Source organism: Mus caroli, unplaced genomic scaffold (genome assembly GCF_978045245.1).
Source record: "Mus caroli unplaced genomic scaffold, Mus_caroli_1 scaffold_3, whole genome shotgun sequence".
Taxonomy (NCBI): domain Eukaryota; kingdom Metazoa; phylum Chordata; class Mammalia; order Rodentia; family Muridae; genus Mus; species Mus caroli.
In genome coordinates, this window is record NW_028227258.1 from 60,572,492 (window position 1) to 60,598,455 (window position 25,964).

General features: G+C 39.7%; 1 protein-coding gene across 1 annotated transcript in view; it reads right to left on the reverse strand.

Annotated features, from left to right (window-relative positions):
* Spag17 (sperm associated antigen 17) overlaps positions 1–25,964 on the reverse strand; it is a 268,834-nt gene that overhangs the window by 65,635 nt on the left and 177,235 nt on the right. The window contains exons 20-29 of the mRNA XM_021157134.2: positions 24,639–24,736; positions 21,537–21,776; positions 20,461–20,572; positions 19,136–19,336; positions 15,999–16,112; positions 14,073–14,248; positions 12,891–13,023; positions 10,737–10,915; positions 8,603–8,759; positions 1,826–2,037 (exon numbers count right to left, since the gene is read on the reverse strand). Of these exons, the coding sequence (XP_021012793.1) occupies positions 1,826–2,037; positions 8,603–8,759; positions 10,737–10,915; positions 12,891–13,023; positions 14,073–14,248; positions 15,999–16,112; positions 19,136–19,336; positions 20,461–20,572; positions 21,537–21,776; positions 24,639–24,736 (1,622 nt within the window). The remainder of the gene's footprint in view (positions 1–1,825; positions 2,038–8,602; positions 8,760–10,736; positions 10,916–12,890; positions 13,024–14,072; positions 14,249–15,998; positions 16,113–19,135; positions 19,337–20,460; positions 20,573–21,536; positions 21,777–24,638; positions 24,737–25,964) is intronic.

A 25,964-nucleotide genomic window follows, 5' to 3' on the forward strand; every position in this document is an offset into this window, starting at 1 on the left:
AGAGTCCTCTTGGATTAGATTAGTGACCTTATAAAAGGCACCCTGGAGAGCAACCTCTTCCTGTTCTATGAGACTACAAGGAAACCAGGTATGTGGGGTCTGGCATGTCCCTTCTGTTCACATTGTGACCTTAGGCAAAGCACTCAAATTCTCTAGCTTAGTTTTCTTCTTCATAAAATAGAAACTGCAGTTTGATGTAAACATTGGATGAGTTATTACACAGAGATGGCAGAGATAAGGGCCTGGGCATAACTGTCCTCCGTGTATATTATGGGAGCTGCTCATATTCTTAGTTATCCAGTGCATAAAGTAAACTTGATCCTGTTTGTAATTGTTGGATCAACAACTACATAGTGATAATAGGGTCAATTATGGGAATTAACATTTATAACAAATATTAATTTGCATATTAAGGTACACATTTTACCCCAGGGCTAAATTACAGTTACTTGATACATCACAAATAAAAATTCCAACCAAACTAAACACGTAAAAAAAAAAAAATCCTAACGAAGGCTGGTTTTTCTAAAACGATCAGTCTCATGGAATCCTACAAAGAAAAGAGAATTAGCAAGGTCAAAGATTGTGAAGTTATTCTGCAAATAGCTGATGAAGGGGGAGAGGATGTGTAGGTTAGATCATGGAATCTGCTAAGAGAAGGCAGACATTCGTTACCAGCAGTGTGTGTTTGTAAAGCAGAGACAAGGCACCTAGAAAAGACTTCATTTTGTTTGGGTTTAGGGGGTGCCACAGAGTTCCACATACAATGTTGGGGAGGGGGATAACTAAATATTAGAAGGAGCGCAGCTCTCAGTCACTAAGAGTAGATTGGAAATCCTGGCGCCAAACACTTCCTCCGAGTGTGAGTTATTGAGTGGTCAACTTGCTGGGCTCTGTTTTGTCATCATGTAATAAATAATCTATAGTTCTATGAGGACTAAAGTAGACAAAACTCCCCAGAGGAAGCCTGGCATGTGGAAGGTGCATGGCTCATGGCAGGGGAGTGATTTCATGTCATAAGCCAAACCACTACTTTTAAAATAACAGTTGTTTACCACTCCCTATTGTGGTCAAATAAAATCCCCTGTGCTCACTGATGTTGAGTTTTTAAGTTATTTAATGTGAGTGTGATTCTTTGAAAGCATAGATCATGAACCAGTTTTGACCACTCAGTACAGAGGGCCACAAAGAAGCAGGAAAAGGACACATAGCCTCTCATTCCCAGAGATAAAACAGATATACAGACATATTTAACACAAGGAGATAGGTGACATTAGTCACAGCTATGCTTAGGTAGTATAAACAATTCATGAGTTATTCAGCATTGCAGTGCACTACAGAGGCTAATGCAGGAGTTCAAGCCAACCTGGGTTATGCAGCAAGACTGTCTCAACGATACCACCACCACCACCACCATCACCATCACCACCAGCAACAACAAATTAATCACTTAAATAAATGAAAGGAAAAGAACAAAAATTCATAACCCTCACTTCAAAAATTCATAGTTTATTTTAACATGATTTCATGTACACACATACAAAATACACACACACACACACTTCAGAAAACAGTATACTTGCTACTAAACCACACAGTGATTTTTGGTGGGTCTACCCATCCATCCATCCGTCCATCGATCCATCCATCCACCTGACCATTCATCCATCCATCTACCCACTTACCTACCTACCTACCTTCCCACCAACCCACCCACCTACTGCCTAACAAATATTTGGACGTTGAGATTTTGTATACATTCTTCTATGTGTTTCGGGACTCTAATGGTTTAGGTATTTTTGTGATATGCACCACTTTGTCATACCGTTCCATTGATGGGATCTGTAGCCTGGAAGAACAAATATGGTTTCAAGTCCTCAATTTTCTCTAGTCCTTTGGTGCCAATTCTCCTTCCATCAGGTGTTGTGGTAAACCAGGTGCCAATGTGGGAGTCCACGGGAGTTGGTGGAGGTACCTCTGGGATAATATCATGGGTTTCACTCTTATTTGCCACTGTTTGATTTTTGTGACCTTTTCCTGTGGATGATCAAGGACAATTAGCCAGTGCAGTGTTACTAGAACACTTTCATAGACTGCTCATTAAGTCCTAACACAGTAGGAACCTCTTTAGACACTTTAAACAAGCCAAAGCAATAGTCACCAATTATATTACTTCTTGACAGGGAAAGTTGGGTTACCAATAGGTCAGTTTGGGGACTGAACCTTAGCTGAATTGCCATTACCTTCTTCCAGGCATACACACCTCTGTGCAGCTCACTGTTTGGTGAATGGAAGCCATTGTGTTTATTTCTGAATAGTTTTAATCTTCCTTATTTGTCTGTGAATCCCAGATCTCCTGTGGTCTGTATTTCACTTTTGGGTATGTCACTCTTCTCTGGCATATGAAATCTATCCACTACAGCCTTTGAAACATTTAATCTCCTCTATTTAGTTCATTCTGAATCTGAGGGCCCTAACTAGCCAAGCAAATCCTTGGCTTCTCATCAGCAGAAGTGACTTTGTACAGCTGAACACCACATCAACATCTATCAGATGCGTATTCCTTTTCCATCCTTCTCAGCATCTGGGGGACACATGTGTCACCAGGCCTCGCTGATGAGGTAAACTCAGAAACCAATTATGAGCAGAAAGTAAAGGATTGTTAAGAGTCTCTAGATTCAGAGCACAAAATGCTCATATGTCAGACTACAAATCTCAGTCCAATGCACGGGGACTCAAGAACTGGGCAGAACTGAATTCTCCCCTCCAGTTGCCTCAGGATTTGTTTGTGACTTGTTAGCACTACCAGAAGAGCATCAGAGAGGAGCATGGTGCCAGATGCACAATGTGTATAGATCTCCCACAAGAGGGAGTAAATATTTGGTGTGGTGTCTTTTTCTTCTCTTCTTTTCTTTCCTCTCTTCCCTTGTCTTATTCTCTCTTGTTTTCTCATCACCAGAAGTGGAAAAGTCATGCCAACATGAGGATCCTAGAAAGATAACGGAATCAGGGCAGGGTATATGTGGGTGGTGGTGGTGGTGCACAGCATGGTGTGTGCAGACACCAATGTGTACTTTTTTAGTCAGGGGATACATTTTTTATTGAGAGGAGAAACTGGAAAGGGAGGCACGGGTCCAGTAAAATGTATCTTTATGGCCTGTTATAGATCTTAAGATCTCCTACAGGAAATATTTAAGAGGGACAGTGAAGTTCTCAAAAGATGAGTTGGGTGCTTTTGGCAGGAATATAGGAAATTAGTCATAAAGAAAGCATGAGCAACAGTTAGAAAATATTAGTGTAGCAGAGATTCCAGGCAGCAGTAGAACAGATAAGTATGATATAAGTGCCAATGGACATGGGAGTATATAAGTGTGAAAGGACGAGAGGTGGAAGAACGCACTGAGAGGATCATGTGCATGCTCTGAACTCTTTTTTTTTTTTTTTTTTTTTTTTTTTTGGTTTTTCGAGACAGGGTTTCTCTGTATAGCCCTGGCTGTCCTGGAACTCACTTTGTAGACCAGGCTGGCCTCGAACTCAGAAATCTGCCTGCCTCTGCCTCCTGAGTGCTGGGATTAAAGGCGTGTGCCACCACGCCCGGCTCTGCTCTGAACTCTTATGTAATGACTCTTGTCCTTTATTATGGGCACAGATAGATAAAGTGAAGAAGATGGCAGTGATCAGACATAAGGATTAGGTACAGTTCATATTCCATTTCCAGCAACATCACCAACTCGTCATCAAGAATTCCACAGAAAATAACAAAAAATGCCAGTACAGTTTTGTTAGTTGGAAGTGTCTCTAAAGTAATAACTGAATGATGTAGTCGGCACTAGCCAAGGCCTAAGTAGAGGCAGGGACACAGGAAGTAAAGCTTGAACTGAACACAGCTTGGTCCTGTGAGGTGGCCTTCTCAAACTGGGGTGGCATGGGACTTAGGAAAGAACAAAATTCAGAACTCACTCTAGATGGTTCAAGGAGTTAAATATGAAACACTTCCAGAAGCCTGAGACTGTGAAGAGCTGTTCTCAGAAAGTGTGAACTAATCACCAAACAAATGTGTGCTTTCTGCTGCCATATACCCCAGCACTACAGGACAAGAGGTCAGTGTTCAATCTGGGGCTGAGCAGAGAAAGCAAAAATGTCTGTGGTATGTGATCACAACAGCAAGCATGTGAGTCTTCACGTGAGAATGACCAATGCTTAGGTGACATTCCGAATCCCCATCAGAATAATAATTTAATATTAAGGTTAATATCAGATCCATGATATTTTCCTTCCTGAAACAAAACTGTTTTCAAAGAAATGTATCTATATTTGTATTGGTCCAAAGCATTTAGAGTTAAAGCAACAAGAAATAAAAATGATCATGCAATAATCAAAAAGCAACAAGGCACAAGCACTTCCAAGGGGGAGTCAGAGGCACCAACTGAATAGGCACAGAGTCTGAAGGGTGAGATTCCTGGTGTGAAGGAACCAGTTTAAGTGTGAGCAGAGAGGAGGCAGGTTACCTTCAACCTCTGAGAAGCAAGAGGGGGCTACAGAAATAGCCTGCATCATTTGGGAGTTACTTGGACAATCCTGACCAAGAACTCCAATGGAGGATTCTCATGCTTGGCCCCAGGGGGATTTGTTAGATAACACATTGCTCTTGTGGGGAGCACTGTTATCCCAAGTGGCATAATTTTATTTAAAAAATCATATGATTTGAGGTAACTATAAAATAATATGACTCCTTCAGGCCTTATCAAGCATCCTTGCTTGATATTATTGTGCATTCTCCCTCCTCTTTCCTCTGTATTGACCTCCTTGTCCACTCACCAATGGGTCCTCCTCCCTGTTTTTCTCATTTTCCTCTTTACATCTGCTGTGTCCTGCTATGTCCTCTCTAGTTCTCCCTTCTCCTCTGGCTTTTCTGTGTCTGGGTTACCTTACTCAATATCTTTTAGCTCCATCCACTTTCCTATACATTTTTTCCCACCTATTTCTTAAGCCACTGTACACTTCCCATACAGGACTTGGAAGATTTGAGCTGGATATAACTCAGAAGCTTCCTTTCTGTGATCTAGCTTTCATATTACCAAAAATTATTACAGAAGCTGCCAAGGGAGGGAAGCAGTCAATAGTCTTGCCTATCTGTAATGCCCATGAACTACAACAACGACCAACGTAACTAGCAATACCTAAAGGTACAATAGTGTCACTCACATCCTGGTGGTAACCAATGGCTGTGACATTGAACTTAAGTCTCACTCAATAGGAGGAAAATCATGCTTAATACTAGAAACATAGCCAGTTATCAGGGCCTAGTGAAGTCATGAATCTTAGAAAAGACCCTACTACCACTACTTTACTAGACTAACATAATTCCTGATTACGTTCTAAAGCTTATTGTTATACCCACAGATAAGTGTGGCTCTCACCCGATGTCAAAGAAGCTTCTCTTTATAGCAGAGAGACCATTACAGAAAACTACAACAGGTCATAACACAGTGATTATTAGGTTGTGGGGAGTCTAGCCCCGGTGGATACATCTACAACACAACTCATGCACTTACGGCACAGAAAACATTGTAGAGGAGGAGATAGCAAGCCTAGAAGAGACAGAAAACAGAGAAGTCTGCTAAGTCTGGATTCTGTCTCCTAGAAAAGACAAATATCACACTTATGATACCTTATCTATATGGCTGTCTGAATGGTATCTGAACAATGATACTAGCAATAGAAAGAATAACTGGGAACTGTGGGTCCCTACCCCCTAGATAATGAACTACAGAAAACAACTGACTGCTGTGTGAGGGAAAACAGTCTCCTCTGAGGTTGAGGACTCTCACTGGCTGTTCAATAACAACCGGTCATTCCTGAAATCATCTACATATCATATACATATGTTAGCCATATTAAATGGATCAAGGTGTATGTACATATTTATGCACTTACATATAATATATCAACAATAATTAAAGGACTAGACACCATCAATTTGAGAGGGATGTAGGGGAAGAAGGGGTTGAAAGGAGGAATCAGAAGGGGAAGTGATGTAATTCTATTTTAATTTTAAAGATTTAATAAAAAAACAGAGAAGACAGATTGAACAAAAGGGAAGTAGATGTGGAAAAATGTAACAACTGAAATTTAAACAAATTAATGAGGTTTTAATAGAAGATAAAATGTACATTAGAGGAGAGCTCAAAGACTTGAGCCAATTATTTAGACTGAAACTGAGTGTTGCAATCCTCAGTAAAAAGAGAGGAAGTCAAAGGCTTCTGTTTTATGAGAATTACAAAACTAGAGGAAAAGGAAATTAATGGAAATAATATTTGAAGAGATAATTATTGAGACATTTTCAGCATCAGTGAGCTACACTTATCTACAGATTAAAGTGCCTAATGCACTACTATTTGTATAAATAAGCCAAGCCTAATTATATTGAAACTATGATTAAAAATGGGGAATGATCTGAGGACGAATGATATTTAAAGCAGCAGGAATTGGACTAACAGCTATCTTTAAAACATGAGTATATCTAAAACACTGTCAGTGTGCATCAATTTATAGTTTCACACTCAGTGAAACTGCCATTTGAGAATAAGCACAATATAAGGAGATTTTCAGGAAATGTCAGCTCTTCGATGAATGAATTAAGATCTCTAAAAACAAGACCTTTCAAACTTAGCTTTGATGACATCTACCTATACGCTGTATATAAGAGACACATTTAGGCACGTGCTACAGAGGAATATGAGAGTGGAAAAGTCATACCCGCGAGGTTACTTAGAACCATGGTTAGACACAGCAATCTAAGTCACACAAAGTCAGAGACACAGCAATCTAAGCAAAGAAGCATTAGGGGAGAGAAGTCTCACAATTAAAAAAAAAAAAAAACCCTGTAAAAAGATGACAAGGTAAACTCACCACAAAGAATAATTCTAAAGCTGTATTTACAATTATACTATCAAACTATCTGAAGGAAAATTTGACAGAACCAAAAGAAACAAATTTATCTTACACAAGAAGCCAGGAGGAGTACAAGGAGCACAGTGCTGAGGAGCACTGCTTGCCTGTCAATCAACTTACATGTGGCTGAATAAATCGGGTGGGGGACTAGAAGCATGCAAGGATGGGAGGTAAGGACTGGGCTTTCTTTCTATAAGGAAGGCTTGCAGCCTGTTCTGTGTTGTCTGTGAAGTCACGACACCTCGTATTTCTAAGCAGCTAAAAGGAATTTAAAAGTAGTTTATGATGCATGAAAACAGTATCAAATTCCAATTTTAATGTTCATAAATAGTTTTTATTGGGACACAGCATATTTGAGGCTTATTGAATTATGAATTATCAAAAAGTACTCTCACGCTCCAGCAGAATTGCTGAGTTACAGGGACAGAGAGCACATGGCCTGCCAAGTCTATAAGATTTACCTCTTGCCCTTTACAGAAAAGGTTGCTGAACTCAGGTACATCTGGGAAACACAACTAACAAGTTTCATATAATAAGTATAAAGGGAACACTGTATAACTGAATAACTACGTGATGTGTGCTGTATAACTGTATAACTGAATAACTACGTGATGTGTGCTGTTTTCAAGCATAGGCTTGAATTATTGATCATGCATAAGATTAAAAATTGTATTTCAACAGTTAAGAATCAGTGATTAAAATAAACTAGGAACATTATAGAGACTTGAAAATGCATGTAGAAGGAGATTAAAACAATTCAAAAAATTTCAGAATTACAGTGGAAGAGATAGTACTAAAACTAAAATATAATTATTCCTGTGAAAGCTACTATGAACTAAACTCAATAACCACTCAACTATTCAATATCACTATTAGTCAAATAGTAACAAGGTTCACTAATCAAACTGATTGACACTTAGAGAATAATATTTGGTATTGTCATGAGTGTGTGAAAGTATCCTTTCGTATAGTATATTGTGCTAGTGGGAGGGGTATAAACAGAAATCCTCAGAGCAGCAATCTTTGCTTTCAATTATTGCAGATGCCACTGTCTGCTACTGAACACCCCTGACACCCCACAAATCAGACGAAAAAAAGACACAAAGTATCGGCTCTTTGTTTTGGCAGCACTGAAACCCATGCAGGTGTAGCCCTTGAGATCCAAAGGGAGGAAGGTTAGGGTTGGGGTCAGGAATCTCCTCTTGAATGCACTTCTTTTTCTTTTCTGCTTTGGAAGCTGATAAATGGAAGCCCCTGGGTGCATCTGAGGGGTTCTATCTCAACTTGAAGAGAAGGCCAACAGCATCCCAGGGATGCTGACTCAAATCTTTTATTACTTAGTTAACAAACCCCTAAAACACAACCCCAGATAGTATAGCTAATGTGTAAGCGGGTACAATGACATAGGAAACTGTTCATTATGCATGGGGAAAATGTGTGTCATTTATTCCACAAAGCGGAAGAAGGCAGTTCATGAGCTAGTAAGCAATCCTGTGTTGGTAAAGAAGATTAGCATATACATATGAGTGTGTATTTGTACATGAATAGGTATGTATATAATAAAACGATGCGCAGCATCATAACAGGGAACACCTGTGAAGCATTTGAAAACCGTAAATCCTGCAGAGTAAGATACTTAGATGGTTACCTTTCTTAGTAATGATGATCTCAGGTCCTGTTTCTGATTTGGGCTGAGAGGCACTGTCCACCAAATCTCCATTATGGGGGCTTGTAGGCAATTCAGGAGATGTGTAAACAGGACCTGAATCAGGGCTGCTGCTCACAGCACCATCTGCAAAGAGAATCTGAAGGAAAAACAAGGTCTCGGAATTCTCAGAAGTCAAGAGGAGGCTGGTCCTCAAAGAGTGCTGTATCCTACATGTTGGGGCTCAAAATAATCTGCAGGACGGCTGAAGGCAGACCTTCAGGTGTCAGAAAGTGCCATTAGAGGGTTGATTTGCACCTGCATACAGCAATGACTATGAATTCATATTTTCTACCCATATCTGTCTTGCTTCTATTTCACACCCTTTGTTGGATTAATATACTTTTCTATTCTTTATCCTTATTCTATATAATTGGAAAATCGTATCGATAAGAATTCTACAACAGCTACATTTTCAAATGTATTATATTTTAAATGTCTCATTTCCATTACCATCTACCAAGGACGCATGCCATCTCTAGGTATCATAGATACTCTATGGGTACCCATGTGCATAGCCTCCCAGGGAGTATGGTAAGGAAGTCAGCTGTCCCTGTGACTCTGACCTGATTCTTCCTGGCTTCTTCAGGAGCTCTGCAGGCTACCTGTGCAGTCCTAGGTAGCAAGATGACACTTACAGATAAATTAGCATCATCCCAGATTGGCACTTGGCTGGGATGAATCTGAAATATGTTTCACACGCTATTGTCTAAACTACATTCTCCTCCCATTCTCATTGGTTTCTTCCAGAAATGCTAGGACATATGGAGTATTTCCACACCTCTTAGCTCTTTTCTCTCTATGTCATCCCTCCTACCACTTGGCATTTCACAACACAATTACTTTAAAATTTGAAGAACTTTTAATTTTTTCCACAGCAGTTTTATACTTATTTTAAATTTCATTCTATCTATCTATCTATCTATCTATCTATCTATCTATCTATCTATCTATCCATTTCTCTCTCTCTCTCTGTGTGCGTGTGCGGCGCATGCATTTGTGTGTATCATGGCAGGTATATGAAGATCAGACATCAGCTTTTCTATGTGTATGTCTGTATGTATGTATGTATGTATATATGTATGTATGTATGCACACGCATATTCAGGCATGTATGTATGTGTGCACATCATGACAGATATGAAGATCAGATGTCAACTTTCCAGAGTGTCTTCCCTCCTTCCACCGTGTGAATTTTGGAGATCAAACTCAGTAATCAGGCTTGATAATCAGGTAAGCGCCTTGGCCCTCTGAGCTATCTCGCTGTTGTCACGGCAGTTAAATTTTCCTTAAAATTATTGTTAACTTGAGTCTCTGTCTATATCAATTTTACCCATTTAAAATTTATGCTCAAGTATTTACTGTTATGTGATTTTAACAATATTGAATCTGTTGTTTATTTTCTTAGATACATAGTCTTGAAATCCTCATGGCTCTTGATAGTATACTGTCTACTTATAGAAGCCTTTCTCTCTGATCATTTTTGAAGGTGGGCAAAGGCATGCGGTTTCTGGGTTTCATAGCTTCCGATTTTTAAGTCTCTATAAAATGAGTTTACCTGCAGAACTACCCCGATTTTCAGCTCCTAGATGTACACATTTCTATTCAAAGTCCTCCTTAATTTTAGAGTTTTTTCACTTGCACATATTTTAAACTTTGTCCTTATATCTCTATCAGTCTGGCCCTAACCACCTTGCATCTTCTAGCAATTTTTTAAACACTTCTTATACTAATGATGTGTTTTGTTGTCTCCTAGCACTGTTGCGAATTGAGTATTTAAGAGCTCTCCCTCCTCCTGCTTTAAGATGAGTTGAGGGAAAAAGAGGAAAGCATATGGAGTCTGTAGTCTGATAGATCATATAGAAGGAACTCCATCTCTATTGTATGCACTGTGGCTTTCAGGGACAGCCTAACTTCACTGCAGTGCCTCCAACTGCACTCCTTTTCACTTGCCACTTTAATGCACCCTTGTGCTTTGTGTATGTCTCCTCCGTGCAGTAGCCTTGCTCCTTACTTAAAGTCCAGCTTTCTTGCACTTCACTGTGAGGGAGGCTATTTAAATACTATAGTCTTTAACCTGTGTGGATCCATCCAGCATATACTTGATAACGGTGCCCTGGCTGGTGACAACTCTTGATGCCTCCTGCTCCAGGGGTGGCATCACTGCTTTATAGAACTCATAGTGCTTCAATCGCTGCGGGTAGCTCTGGCGGATCATGAGGTTCCGGGTGGGTTCTTCATCTACGATGGAATGATCTTAAAAATCAAAAGAGAGGAAAGCTATTGATGGGCTGAATGGTGCTACGGGGCTGGGATTTTATCTTCTTTTTTATTTATTTGTTTTCTTTTGTTTTTATTCTTTTGTCTGTGTTTGAGAACTAGGGAAGTTTCCTTTCATTCATGACTGATGGCTCAGCGCACTGCGTCTTTGATGACCTTTTTCACTCAAACATAGTGAGTAAGGACATTTTCACACCATACAAATAGTAATCCTTCTTAGAGCATTTGCATACACTAGAGTCCAGATCATGTCAAGGCCAAATGATTTGGGATCAGAATTTCAGTGTCTTAGTGACTCCATTTTCTCTCTTGGCATGCCATTTTGAGTAAGTTCTTGCTCCATGGCAGACATTGCTCTGGTATCCCCTGCTGGCTTTGAACTTCAGGGAGCCTTGCATTCAAACCTTCTCTAACTTACCCATCATCCTTCAAAATTAACCCAAACCCCCATCTCTCACCATAGCCAGACAACTCTCATTGTTCTGCTGCTCACTGGCAATCAAGAGCAAAAGCACTCGATAAATACCTTCTAAATTGCAAAGCACTATGGGATGGCTTTTTTAAGTTGATGCAATACCATTTGTCAATTTTTAATTTCTTGAGCTACAACCAAGGCAACAATAAACAGAGTTAAGAGACAATCTGCAGGATTTGGGGGGAGGGATCTTGGTGGTAGTTTATCTAACAGAGGGTCAATATCCAGATATATAGAAATAGCTAAAGGAGCAAATAATACAACCAAATGGGCAAGTGAGCTGAGTAGATACTTTCCAAATGAAGAAAATACAATGGCCAATTATAGCATGAAAAAAACTCTGCAACATCCTTGGCCACCAGTAAAGTGCAAGTAAAACTACACCTGGCTGTCATCTTACCCCATCAAGAAAATTTAAAATGACACCATTAGATACGGGGGGGGGGTTTTAAAAAGAACCATTATTCACTGCTGAATGGACTCCAGTTTAATCTCAGATATAGCACCCTCCCACACACACACAAGGCTAACTGATAAGGTCTTTCATATACCTATTTATTCATCAGAGTAAGTAAGAAGCCATGCTTAGAAGAAACAGAAGTAACAGACTCTGTGACATTATGTGGGATCAAGAGCGTGCTTAACGTGCATCTTAGTCTCCTCATTCTCACTGCTCCTGCTCCTTGTTTAGATCAGTGAGCAAAGTGCTATACCAGTGGCCCTCTGAAGAGGTAGGAAGACAGGGCCACATAAAAGCCATTAAGAAAGCTGCATTTACTAGATCAAGAATGGCTTCCTAACTCTGCCTTTTACCAGTCAGGTGACCTTGCGCACATTGTTGCACCTCCAGAAATCTCAGAGTCTGTATTTTATAAGATGGAATTATCAGTACCTACTCTTGTAAGATTTGTGTTTTTACATGCATGGTAAGGACTTTGACAATGGTTCATCACAGCAAGTGCTTGAGAATGGTCATTAGTGTTCTGATCATTACTTGGAAATTACCCATTGCTCATCATCAATAAGTACACCTGGTAAGAAAAGACACACTTTTTTTTCTTTTTCTTTTTTTTTTTTGTTTTTTCGAGACAGGGTTTCTCTGTGTAGCCTTGGCTGTCTTGGAACTCACTTTGTAGACCAGGCTGGCCTCAAGCTCAGAAATCTCCTGCCTCTGCCTCCCAAGTGCTGGGATTAAAGGTGTGTGCCACCACCGCCTGACAAGACACACTTTCTTTTTTTATTTATATTTATTTGTTATTAGATATTTTCTTTATATACATTTCAAATGCAATCCCAAAAGTTCCCTATACCCTCCCTCCACCCATCTCCCCTACCCACCCACTCCTGCTTCTTGGCCCTGGCATTCCCCATGCCCCAGTACAGGGGAATGCCAGGGCCAAGACACATTTTCAATGGTGGGATTTTTTGTGTTAGTTTTTGACCCGTGATTCCTTGTCCACTCTGGTTAACACTCACCTGTAGATTCTTGCCCAATGAAGGTCAGCAGGAGCCCACTGGGGCAAGATACATTTAAGTTTTGGAAGGTGGGTACATAGGGCGGTGATTCCTGTATAATGATCTCTGATTCTACTTCTTCCTGTATGTGATTCTGTACATAAGTAAATGCTTGTCATTCCCTGAAGGAGACACATTTATTTCCATCAAGCAAGGATTTGTCAAACAATATAACTTGTGAGTAAGTAGGTAGACTCTGCAATGGATTCTAAAAGGATTCCAGAATTTTCACTGCCATTGAGCTTATATTTGCTTAACGGCCCATAAACATGTGACAAGACACAGTATCAAACATCACATTTTCCCTGAGAGAAGAATACACCACAGTTAACAGAGGTCACTGTGAATGCATCTGTTGAGCAAATGGACTGGATTGGAATGTGAATGGTGCCCCTATTTGGATGTATGGGATGTGGGCAACACTATGGTTCAGTGTTGGTTTCCCCACCCCAGACTCAGATGGTGGAACTTGATACCCAGCATGATGGTATCAAGGAGGCCTTTAGGGAACTGAGAATTCTGAGGGCTTGGTTTTCATGACTGTGATTCAGGCCTTTATAAAAAGGTGCCTAGTGAACAGAGTTTACTCTTTCTGTGATATAAAGGAACACAGAAGGTGCTGTCTACAGCAACTTGCTCACATGAGACATAGAGTTACCTAGAACCCACTCTTGGACTTACCAGTCTCAACTTGACCAATTGACTTTTGTTGTTTGTGACTCATGTAGTCTAAGATATTTTATGATAGTAGTTAAAAGAGATTAAGGCAATGTTGGGGAAACCAGCAACCCTACTGATGTGTGTGTGTGTATGTGTGTGTGTGTGATGTGTGTTGATGTGTGTTGATGTGTGTGTGAAACTTGTGTGTGTGATGTGTGTTGATGTGTGTGTGTGATGTGTGAGATATGTGTGTGTGTGATGTGTGTTGATGTGTGTGTGATGTGTGTGTGTGTGTGTGTGTGTTTGTGGTGTGCCTGTGTGACAATAATGAAGAAGAGGAGACCAGGAATTTGAGAGAGAGAGATGTTGGGAAGAGACTTTGGAGAATGTAGAGAAAGGAAAGGGAGTGGGAGAAACAGTGTAATTGCATTTTAATTGTAAAAGTAACATTGGGGTTAAAAGATTGGAAACCTGTTCACCTACCTTCTTCTCTTCTTCTTTTGGAAGTTCCTCATCTTTAATGGAATCTTTATGTTTTTCTTTGCCTTTCGGCTTAGCTTTCCCTTTGCCTTGGGGGACAGTCACGATAGTGGGAACCACCGTTGCTGTCATAGCTGAAGGAATATTCATCATTTCTTCCAACTCAGAATTCATAACCTCTAGAAGTCGGAAAAAGGGGAGAATGAAAAATTAAATATTCATATTTCATATGCTTGTTAATTGATACATCTCAAAAAATTTGTTCAAGTTGGCATTAACTTTCACTATGTGAAACATGTTTTACCAGTTGGATATATTCCAGAGATAATGTAGTTGTTTTGAAAATCAGATTGTAGTTAAAAAAATTTAAAGTGTTTAACATTTTAGTGTGGTTGATACAATAATCATCTCAAGTTCCTTGTCTCACATATCCTTGCCCTCCAGTCTGTTGTTCGCTCTATTAACTTTCTCTCTTTCTTTTAATTTGAGAAATGGAACTCATTAAATATCTGGTAGGTCCTAGATTCATAACAGCAAGTCGGGCACTGAGAGAGTGGAACATGAGGATACCTTAGACACAGGCAATGTAGACAAGGAGATCCAGTGAAGACAAACACTAGCTTTATCTAAGGTGAGATAAGTAGCTTTCTTGTAGGCTATCTATTGTCTTTTGGGTTTTAAAAGTTTGGAAATTCTAAAGGGCTGACAGGCAACACTGTGTGAGTGCCCTTTCTGGTCACCACCCCCTGCCCCTTTCTCCATTTTAAGTCTTGCAGATGCTTCCAGGTCTCAGGTTGCACTATGTTTTCAAGTTTGGCTGCCATAATAATTACTCAGGGAATTAAACAGATGCCCAAGTCTCCCTCTGACTTACTGAATCTGTTTTACAGGGGCAGAGGTCCAGATAGGTACATGTATGCAACACCATATGTGATCGTTATATATAGTTTGGTCTGTGCATATATTAGATGTAATGATCTTATTCACAATTAGGAGTTCAAATATTATCTATGTGTTGACTCTACAATGGCCACAGTAGGCATGATTTTCCCTTCTCAGTTCCAGATCTGTATTTCTGCTTTTAGACACCTCTTGGTGTAGTTCTAGAGATATTTCAACTTTTAAGAAACAATGTTATGAGAATTCATGGTGATCTACACAGCAAAGGAACTACATAGTCAGGACGTAAGATGATCACCATAATCTCTGCTAGCACATAGTTTTAAAGCTATATGGCATAGGGATTATCTATTGATTTTGCAATGTTTATAAAATGTCTACTGTGGTTGGATCCCTTTAAAGTTTGTGGGGATCCACATATTTCTTAATTGGTTCTTGGTAAAGCAACATAGTATTTTGTGGTTTGAAAGGAAATAGCTTCCAGTTGGGGAATTTGTTTCTTGAAAGTGGAGCCCAGAAATCCTCTAACATGTCCAATGAATGGCTCCTTTTAAACCAACATCCTGAAATACACTGAGTAGTTCTACTATCACAGGACTCATAAAAATATTGTTCTGTAGAAACCCATGAGAACTCTGGAAGATCATGCTTTCCTTGAACCAATGTAACAGAATTACTTTCATGGACTAATTAATAATCAAAATATACATATGTGTGTACATGTGATTATGCACAAGATTACACAATTGATAAATAAATTTGAAAGTGAAGGCATTGCTCTTTGATGTAAAGGAAAAATTATCTTCATGCATATACCTACACACATATACATACACACAGACTCAGACAAACACAGACACACATGAACACACACACACACATATACCCCATACCCCACATATCTATGTTGCAGGAAAAACTATATGTGAAGCATTAAATCAGAAGAGGTTTATTTCTGATAAATGTACAAGCTGGGGAAGGGCAAGGACTGCTCATCATGGGACATTTATTCTGTTGTGTGTTTCTTACCTGGTGCCATTCCATTTGATCCATAGTAACTTATCGAGAGGCAGATTCCATTTTCCAAGGTGGCAGAAAAAGATCCAAACTTGCTGACAGCTTCCTTCTCTATCTGTGCTCTTTCTAAAAGATAAAATCATATCATGGATATTTCCATTTTCTCCAGCAGCGTAAGCAGAATTCAGTGGGAATGCTGGGGGCAGGCGTCGAAGCTGCTTTAATACCATTGATTTAAAAGTAATTGACCTGGCTCTGACCAAGGACACAGAGAAGTGAGGCAGAGTTTCAGGGATGGAACGTGAGACTCTTATTTAAGGGCTTTAGGTCAAAATGCAGATATATATATATATATTTGGATATATTTATATATTTATATTCACTGGATATAAACCAGTGAATGGCTTGGCCATATGCTGGTTATCGATCTGCGGACCCTTCACATTACTTTTCAAATGAAAATCACCAAGTTATTCCAAGTTTCTTCACATTTAAGAACACCTTATTAAATCCCTACATTTATAATGCCCTATATTCTCAAACACAATTGAAAATGGTTTGAGTCAAGCATAGGTTTTAAAAAGAAAATGTGTTAAAAACGCTCATTTATGGGTCACGTGTGGAGAGTCTCAAGTGGTCCATCCTGCTCTCTCACTTCTGTTTTATTACCCATTCCATCATCATATAATAAAAATGGGATGGTGTCAGCCTAAAATACTCTAACCTATGAACAGATTATTTCCTGACTGGGAATTTTTGAATGCTCAGTGGGACATCAACCAAAAAGGATAATGCTTCCTGAGGAAGAACACAATTCACAAGCTGGGAGTAAATGCTTGCTTAAGACACTCTGTGAGCTGTTACAGGAAATATATGAGGACTCTTAATGACCAGTAATAAGAAAGCAAGCCAAAGAAGAAACAGCCCAAAGCCCCTCTACAGAAATGCAGATGAAAACAATGAGTGAAAAGAGGCACCTGTCAGAATGGAGAAAACCCAAAGCATGGAGGACACAGAAGGCTGGGAGCACGGGAACAGCAAAGCTCTCATTCATTGCTGAAAGGCAGTTTGCTGCATCCTTACGGGCACTGCTCCATTGTACCATATGACCCAGCAACCATGCTCCTTGTTACTCACTCATAGTACTTAAAAATGTATGCCCACTCCTCCATTGGGGGCCCTGTGATCCATTCACTAGCTGACTGTGAGCATCCACTTCTGTGTTTGCCAGGCCCCGGCATAGTCTCACAAGAGACAGCTATATCTGGGTCCTTTTAGCAAAATCTTGCTAGTGAATGCAATGGTGTCAGCGTTTGGATGCTGATCATGGGCTGGATCTCTGGATATGGCAGTCTCTAGATGGTCCATCCTTTTGTCACAGCTCCAAACTTTGTCTCTGTAACTCCTTCCATGGGTGTTCTGTTCCCAATTCTAAGGAGGGGCATATCTGGAGAAAGTACCCAAGGAGCTGAAGGGATCCGAAACCCTATGGGTGGAACAACATTATGAACTAACCAGTACCCCGGAGCTCTTGACTCTAGCTGCATATGTATCAAAAGATGGCCTAGTCAGCCATCACTGGAAAGAGAGGCCCATTGGACATGCAAACTTTATATGCCCCAGTACAGGGGAACGCCAGGGCCAAAAAAATGGGAATGGGTGGGTAGGGAAGTGGGGGGGAGGGTATGGGGGACTTTGGGGATAGCATTGGAAATGTAATTGAGGAAAAGATGTAATAAAAAATATATAAAAAAATGTATGCCCACACAAAAACCTATGCACTTCCATCCTTATTTAGCCAAACTTGGAGACAAGCAAGATGCTCTTCAGCTGAAGGATAGATAAGCCAACCTACCCAGATAACCACATACTATGTAGTGAGAAGAAGAAATGAAATAGGCTGAGAACAGAGGAACATTACTCAGTTTTAGAGTATTTTCTAGCATACTTAAGACCCTAGGTTCAGTCCCTAGTGAGATACACACATACAGGCATGCAAACCCACACACCCACCCACCCACCCACACACACACACACACCCACCCACACCCACACACACACACACATACACACACTCAGACATGCATCTGTGGAGACCAGAGGTGGATCTTAGGTCTTGTCTTCTATTGCTCTCTGCTCTGACTTTTGAGACTGTGTCTCTCACTGCTTAGGTTAGACTGCTTGTCAGTGAGCGATGGGATCCGGTCATGTCCATTGCCCAGGGCTGGATTCCAGCTGTGTACCCAAGCACTTGACCTTTTATGTGGGTGCTAGAGTCCTGAGCCTGAATCCTCATGATTATAGCAAACACTTTACCAACTAAGCTTTTTCCTCAGTCCCAATTAATACTTTTTTATTAGCTGAACAAAGAAAATTAATTAAAAGTAACGTTTTTTCTATGCTTCCTTCCTAGATACATTCAAATTGTCAAGCATTGTGTTCTTGGCTATGGAAAGTATCAGTATAACTAAACATATAGGCAAGACTTAGTGATCCCATCATTAACTGGATTTGAAAACATCTTAAAAATTAACTTGTTCTCTTGTATGGCTATGAGCTTGGATAAGAAACAGTTTCTCCAGGGGGTGTTGCCTCAAAGTGCAAGTGGGCAGCCATTGCACTTCTTGTCTCTACTCAAGTAATACACTCACCACTAAATCTGTGATGTTTTTAAGCCTCATCTTTGAAGCTCAGAGACTGGTACAATGAAGCAAACTAAGTGAGGAGCACTTGAGGGAAACCCCATTGCTTGCACTGAAGAAACTTGCAAGTCTTGGTAAGGATCAATTTGAAAGGGCGTGAGTTCGAGTCTGCACAAACCATGAAGGTCAGAGTGGACAGTGTGCACGGGGTTGTCACATCAGTCTGTCTGTTCTGGCCTCTTGCTATGGCTATGAAAACAAGAGCTTCTGTAGGGTGGCAGCAAGATCCAGTTAACAGCCACCTGCAGGGGTGCCAGGCATGCAGCATCCATGATCAGTGTGTTGGGAAAGATGAACACAAGTAGAGAGCAACTGCTCCAGGCTGTACCTGTAAAATCCACACAGGTTGAGTGCAAAGGATGCGTGTGCAGTTCTGTACGGAGCTGGGCTGACCCACATCACTGCTTACTTAGCAGAGCCCAGCACCACAAAGGCAAAGACACTCACTCATTTCCACTTTCTGTTTAACCTTTTCCTCTTCCCCCTCCTTCAGCTTCTTCTCTTCTACTTCCTCCTTCTCCTCTTCCTCCTCCTCCTCTTCTGAGTTCCCCTCTTCCTTTTCCTTTTTTACAATTTCCTTCGGGTCTTTCAGGTGAATTATAAAATTGTGTTTATCTTTTTTTACTTTGACTTTGATGAAAGTTGACCCTGAGGAAGAATCAAAGGATAGAAAGTGGGCTGATTGAAGATGCCACACACACACACACATACCTTGACAAAATGCTAGTGGAATGCAGAACAGAATTAGACAGCAGCTGCCATAACAACTCTATACAGGGATGCCAAAAGGAAGCAAGGACAAGGAGGGTTTGCAGACCTTCTTGTCACATCCCAAACCAAATCACAGAGACAAAATACATGGTATGAAATGGTGAATACATACATTCAACTCTGATATATCAAATGAGCTAATTAACATGCAAAGTTTTAACATTATTTATATACAATAACATATAATGCATATAATTACATGTGTATGTGTGTGTATCTCAGAACACCCTCAAATTCATGATTCTTCTGCCTTAGCCTCATGTATGGTGATATTTCAAATGTGTATTACTATACTTGACGACTATGGCACTATAATGACAGTCATAATTATATGTGTGTGTTCCACAATTACTATTACTATCACTATGCAGGTTGTAAGCAGTTTTCAACTAACCCATTCTCTCTTAACAGTGTTCAGATTACCCCACCTCTCTTTTATCTCCCTTTTAAATCCAGCCTTTCATTTTCAACTATGGTGGTAGTGTCTCTCAAAATTGATAGGATTAAGATGAAAATACTGTATTTTCTATGAACCATCTGAAGTTTATATAAACTGTTCACATATGCAAGTCTTGGTAAGAGCTAGCATACCAGCAGCAGAGCTCCCTGAGCACTGTACTGTGGAGCATGAGCCAGAACCACACTATAAACTCAAAGCATATGTTTGCTTTCTGATATGATGGTGTGTTGTAATCAGTAGAACTTGATTAACTATTTGCTTATTACAGTTGCTAATATACCATTGACTGATAATGTAGAAGCATTTAAATATTTTCAACAATTAGGATGCTCCTATCACCAATGTCTGAGTAAATTTTGAGTTGGTTGATCCCTTGCAGACTCAATAATGATAGAAGCACTTGATCCTGAGAATGCGATGTGGTGTGAACGTGGGTGCAGTTAGCTGCCACCCTCTACACTCAGAGGCACAATGCCCCATGATATTGGAAATGCACTAACATTCCCCCTCCCCATGACATTAACAGCTCTTGCTAATGTACCTCGTTCAAACCTGGTCTTTTCCACTTCAATCTGCCCACCATCAGAAGGATACAGATAGTAATTTGTTCCTGAGATTTGGATAGGTATGTCTCCCATATTGTATCCTCGGAACTAGAAGAAAACACATTATCACTGGGGGTGGAACTGCAATTGACAACAATCAGCTTACTAGAGTTAGGCAACTACAGTTTCCATAAGCTTAATTTTTTTGTTGTTGTTTGCTACCTTGTAGGCTCAGAAACCCAAATCCCATGTTATTATTAATTTTCATGATTATTAAAGACAGGGTTTTATTCAGTAGCTGAGACTGATCTTAAACTCATGATCATCCCCTTCAGTGTCTAGGAGGCTGTGATTACAGGTATATGCCACCATGCCCATTTGTGAGCACTTATAATCCAGTCTAGATAAAAATCATGCTCTGTCATCAATATAACATGAGGAAAATTTGCTAATTTTCTTTGAAAAGTTAAGTGAAATATTGACATTTGATGTGTTACAAGGTTGTATGTCAAGGACATTTTTAAACATCAGATATTGTTATTATAGCTGCCGGGGATTCAAGTTCCTCTTAAAACCCTACAGTAACAAGGGTGGAGTCGTAGCTACAAAGAATAGAACAGAACATTTCTCTCCATTTTTTTTCCCTCACTGTTTTTTTCTAATACGTAGACACCTGAGGGAGAAATAGCAAAGAGAGGGCTCAGTCAAAGCATGAAACCAGAAATGTGGCTCTCCACTCAGAGGTGTCTAAGTACATAGAGCAAGTCAAGCCCCCTGAGCTGACAACTGCTTATTTGCATGTTTTAATATTAAAACGTAAGTCTTTGGGTCACACTTCCATCTTTGTAGCTCTTGATAATCTAATTTCATGATCAGGAAAACAGGTCTGTGGGTGTTCCCGTTTGGGTGTTTAGCTATGAAGAAGAGTCTAGACAGAGAGAGAAATTCAAATCTAGTTTGTAGATAGCAGGAAAACAAACAAACAAACAAACAAACAAACAAACAAACAAACAATCACTTGTTTCCCTAAAAGTGTTAGAAGTAGTCCAAAGAATTTCCAAAGTTGGTTTACCGGATAAACGACTTCCGGGACCGGAAGTGGGGCGGTTTCCTCTATCACTTCCAGCGTCTTTGCTGGCTCTTCTTTGGGCTTCTCCTTGGAAGAAGACTTTTTCTTCAAAGCCTTAGCATCGTCTTTGTCGGCCTTATCCTTGCCTTTCTTTTTCCCTGTATCCTTTCCCTTCTTCTCTGCTTTCTTTTCCTCCTTCATGCGTTCCTCCTCAGCCAACCTCTCTTGTTCTTCCTTCCATGCCTGGGGATACATCAAACAGCTTAGCAGGGATTTTGAGAAAGATCAAATGTGAATTACATTTGGGTTAATTTGGGAGGAAATTTAGTATGGTGTTCCTATGTGTTGTCTCTGGTATTTTGAAACATTGGGCCAAGAAACTTGTGGTTCTCTGTCATTGTCCCCTTCTCATTCCTCAGTTCTTTGTCACCCCTGTGGAGTTCCTTGAAGAACTCTCTTCATTTTAGCTTCTTCCCCAACTTTCTACCATGTTATTTACATGGTTCAGACTTTGTTGTCTTTAACCTGGCCCACAGTAGCAGTGTGGCCTGTCTCCTTTCCTTCCATTCTCAATTTACATCCTGAATATGCTTGGTTGGCAAAAAGGTAGACTACCCAGAGAAGCATTCCCAGTACAGAATATTTCAAAAAGGGTGACAGAACATTTTTTTTTTTTTTTTTACATCACGAGTTTCCAAGCATGCTGATACATCCTTGCAGTTTACCACTTGGGAGGCTGAGGGAGGGGAGCTAAGACAGTGGGGATATATAGTCTCAAATAGAAGAAGCTCTGAATCGACGTTAGCTCACAAACAAAAATCACAAAACATGGGGAACTAAGCCACTTTGAATAAAAATCTAAACCAAGACTTTGAAAGTATAACTGGGGGATTGCAGATAAGGGACTTATTAAGTAAGAGTCATAAAACAAGTTTCTGGTTGCTTGAATACAGAGAATAAACTATCACAAGTATAGGTAAGGGCTATAAAAATGACAGGTATAAAAATGAGGAGCTTGATGGGTTCTCTCAGAATTACACTATGACTTTTGAAAAGGCAGTATTTGGACAGATACTGGCTGAGTCATTGCTAATGGTGATGATAGGCATTGATCCCAACATTCAGAAAGGTCAATAAATCTAAGCATAAAGTAACAGCGGCGTGGCAAACCTGGCTCATATTGATTTAAAGAGATTACTGATAACTTGGGGCCAGAGGGAATTTTATGTGATAGTTGCTAAGTAAAGCCACAATCAAAAAAGACATATAAATGTAACTAAGTACAATGTTTAAAACAAAGCCAACACATGATCAAAATGTACCCATTTATACTTATTGTATTAGATTTCATTATTATCTGTGCTGTATATGAGAAACATACTATACAATGGTACACACAGCCATGCTGTTCCCCAACTCTGGTTTTTACAGTGCCACACTGGCAGCTTGAAATCACCTTTTGTTGGGATATTTACACAACAAACATTAGCCAGTGCTACATCTAGAAGACTGGTTGACCACTGATTAACTGTGCTAAAAAAAAAAAAATCAATGGACAGAATGTTAGAAATAACGATTCAGCTCAAGTGCATGTAACTACTCCACTACACTGTACGTAAAGATGAGAAACTCTCCTTTCAGCATTCAGGGTCTCCTTCTTGACTCAGCCAAATTGCTCATTATTGACAAATAAATGGGATACACCCCTTTTTAATTTTGCTTTTGCCTCATTAACATAAAAGAAAATATTGATCAAATTATTAATACTAGTGGTGGAATTATACTTGTTTGTCAACTGTAACCAAAGGACACAATAACATACCAAAAATCAGTGAAAGCATATGGAAGTATTATTTGCTAAGTGGACTTTGCAATGAAGATTACTATAAGATTCGTTATCATTTACAGATTACATACTAAGTTTACCATCTATCCATTTTCTGAAACATTATTTGTGTACCTATGTGTACCTTTCATTTTTCTAGAGAGCAACTGCTAAATGCTTACCAGATGGTCACAGAATGTTTTCAAAGCAGCTAAAAAGAAAAGATAAACTGTCTACAAATCATGTAAAATGTGACAATTTATTAACATCTGTGATGTTAGCAGAGAAGAGAGAGATTGATGTCTTGAGAGTCCTATGAGGAAATGAGAAACTCAACTAAAAATTGTATAAATATAAAACTATGCTTAATGAATAGGGGCAAAATAAAGCCATTTTCAGATAAGTAACAACTGACTTTAATAGAAACTGTAATATTATGATATAATAAGAACCAGATATTTGGTCTTCATTCCTGAGTCCTGGCACAGAGCTCTCAAATCCCCTGGAATTCCATGAGTGATAGGACTGTCTTTTGTTCTAATGAGGCAACTCTTGGCAAACCCTTAGATGGTTTCAGAATGGGGTAGACGCTGCTTACCAGAAAGATCAAACCCAGGTTAGAAGCTGGGAACCTTCAGCCTTCCCTTTCCCCTCTCCACAGCCTTCAAGGATGAGAGAGGAGCTGCAGATGGATTTAATAATTGATTGTACTTGGATAATGAAAAATCCATAAAAGTTTCTAAACCACACAGTTTGGAAGGTTCAACATCATTGAATGAATCCACATTCTAGGAGGGTGACAAACAAGGACAGACCCATGAACATGAAAAAACAGAACACCTCTGTACATTTGTGCATGTGTGTTTGTGTGAATTGGAACCTATCAAACTTTGACACTTCTTATCCCAGGAACTGCAGGGATAGTGCAGGAAAAGAATCTTGAATGGTCACAGAAGCACTTACTATTTTTATAACTTGAAGTTCAAATAAAAATATGTGAAAAAAAAATGAAGCATTTTCAACAAAGGTAAAGAGTAAACTACCATGAGTCAATCACTCACTGCCCTGGGGTGTGGTTAGGCAAAAATAATAAGATATAAATTCCCCCCACCCCAAGACTTGTCACATGGCAAAGCTGTGAAGACACAGGGTTTTTCACTGAGGCTTCAGTCAACTCTGAGGTTTTAGCTAAAATGATCATGTCCCGTGACTAGAACACACTCTCAGTCACAAGGTAATTATGGCCTTGTGATTGATAGGTGACATTTGTCTTGGATTACCTTGAGAGAGCCTTCTAATACGAAGGGGATCTTGTCTTTTTCCTTTTCTTTATCTTTTTCTTGGTCTGATAGCTCTGTTTTGCTGGATACTTTGTTAGCTATAAGTGAAGGAAATCAAACTTTTTAGCAATCACAGGAGGACTAAGCCTCTGGGCTAGAGGCAACCTCAAAGGCTCTCAGGTTCAGGTCCTTGTTAAAATTCCTAAACACCCCCTTGCATCTCCACAGCTATACCTGAGTAGAGCTGAGCCTTTGGTGATGGCATCTCACAACACATTCACCCTGTGTTGACATGTTGTTTGAATCCCTCTCCCTGAAATTTTCAGTTAATCTTAGTTTAGTACCCCAGAATCACAGGAACTCACCGAATGCCCCATCCCATATTGAGACCCGTCTCTTGCCATTGCCGTCTTTCTGTCTTTTAAACATTATAATATCTTTCCTGACAGGAATAGACTTGGTTCAGTACCTGCCAGGTACATTCCCCACTAAAATAAGCAGTTTATATCCTAGATATTGAGGTTTTGGTTTGCTCAGTAGCGTTGTATCTAAAAAGTGATAAGCATTTCCCCTACCACCTTTCTTTCATTTCTTACATTGTCCCTCTCATTACTCTAAGCATTTAGTGAAGACTTGGGCTCCCATAGGAGGAAGCTCAACTACTGATAATATAACCGTTTCTCTGGATACCAAAGGATCCCTTATTAGAGTGGTTTATGTTTTGCTTTAGAGTCAGGACATATACAAACTATTCTAGTAACAAAAAGAGGCTGCAGATTTTTGAGAAGTTTCATATCTTGATCTCACTATAAGATGTCACTTTCACCTTTAGCTATCGTAAATATTAGTGCTAGCAGAAAGAGATGCTTTTCTATGGACTGTGAAATGTCTATACTTTCTAGATGCACTCTATATTTCACTTCTTTATTGCCTTCCTTAAAAATGACCTTGCTCTTTGTTACCCTCTTTTCTCTTCCTTTATGTGCCCAAAGTTCTAGAAACTAGTCAAGACCTAGAGATGAACAAAATCAAAGATGTATACTTATCCACGATCTGGTCAAGTACATGCCGTAGACCTCTGGCAAACATTTCCTACTTCCTCCTGGATTCCTACTTCCAGGAGGTATTTGTATACTTATTTGCTGCTTGAAGAAGACTTGATTTAGTCTTGCTTTTGGAATCTACAATTATCCTCTTGAGACCCACTAACTCTGACTTGACTTCTCACGCTGCCAGTAAATATATTTGACGGAACCCACAGATTCTATCAGCATGGATGTTGGCATTCCCTAACTCTTTGTCTCTAATCTGTATAACAGATTAAAT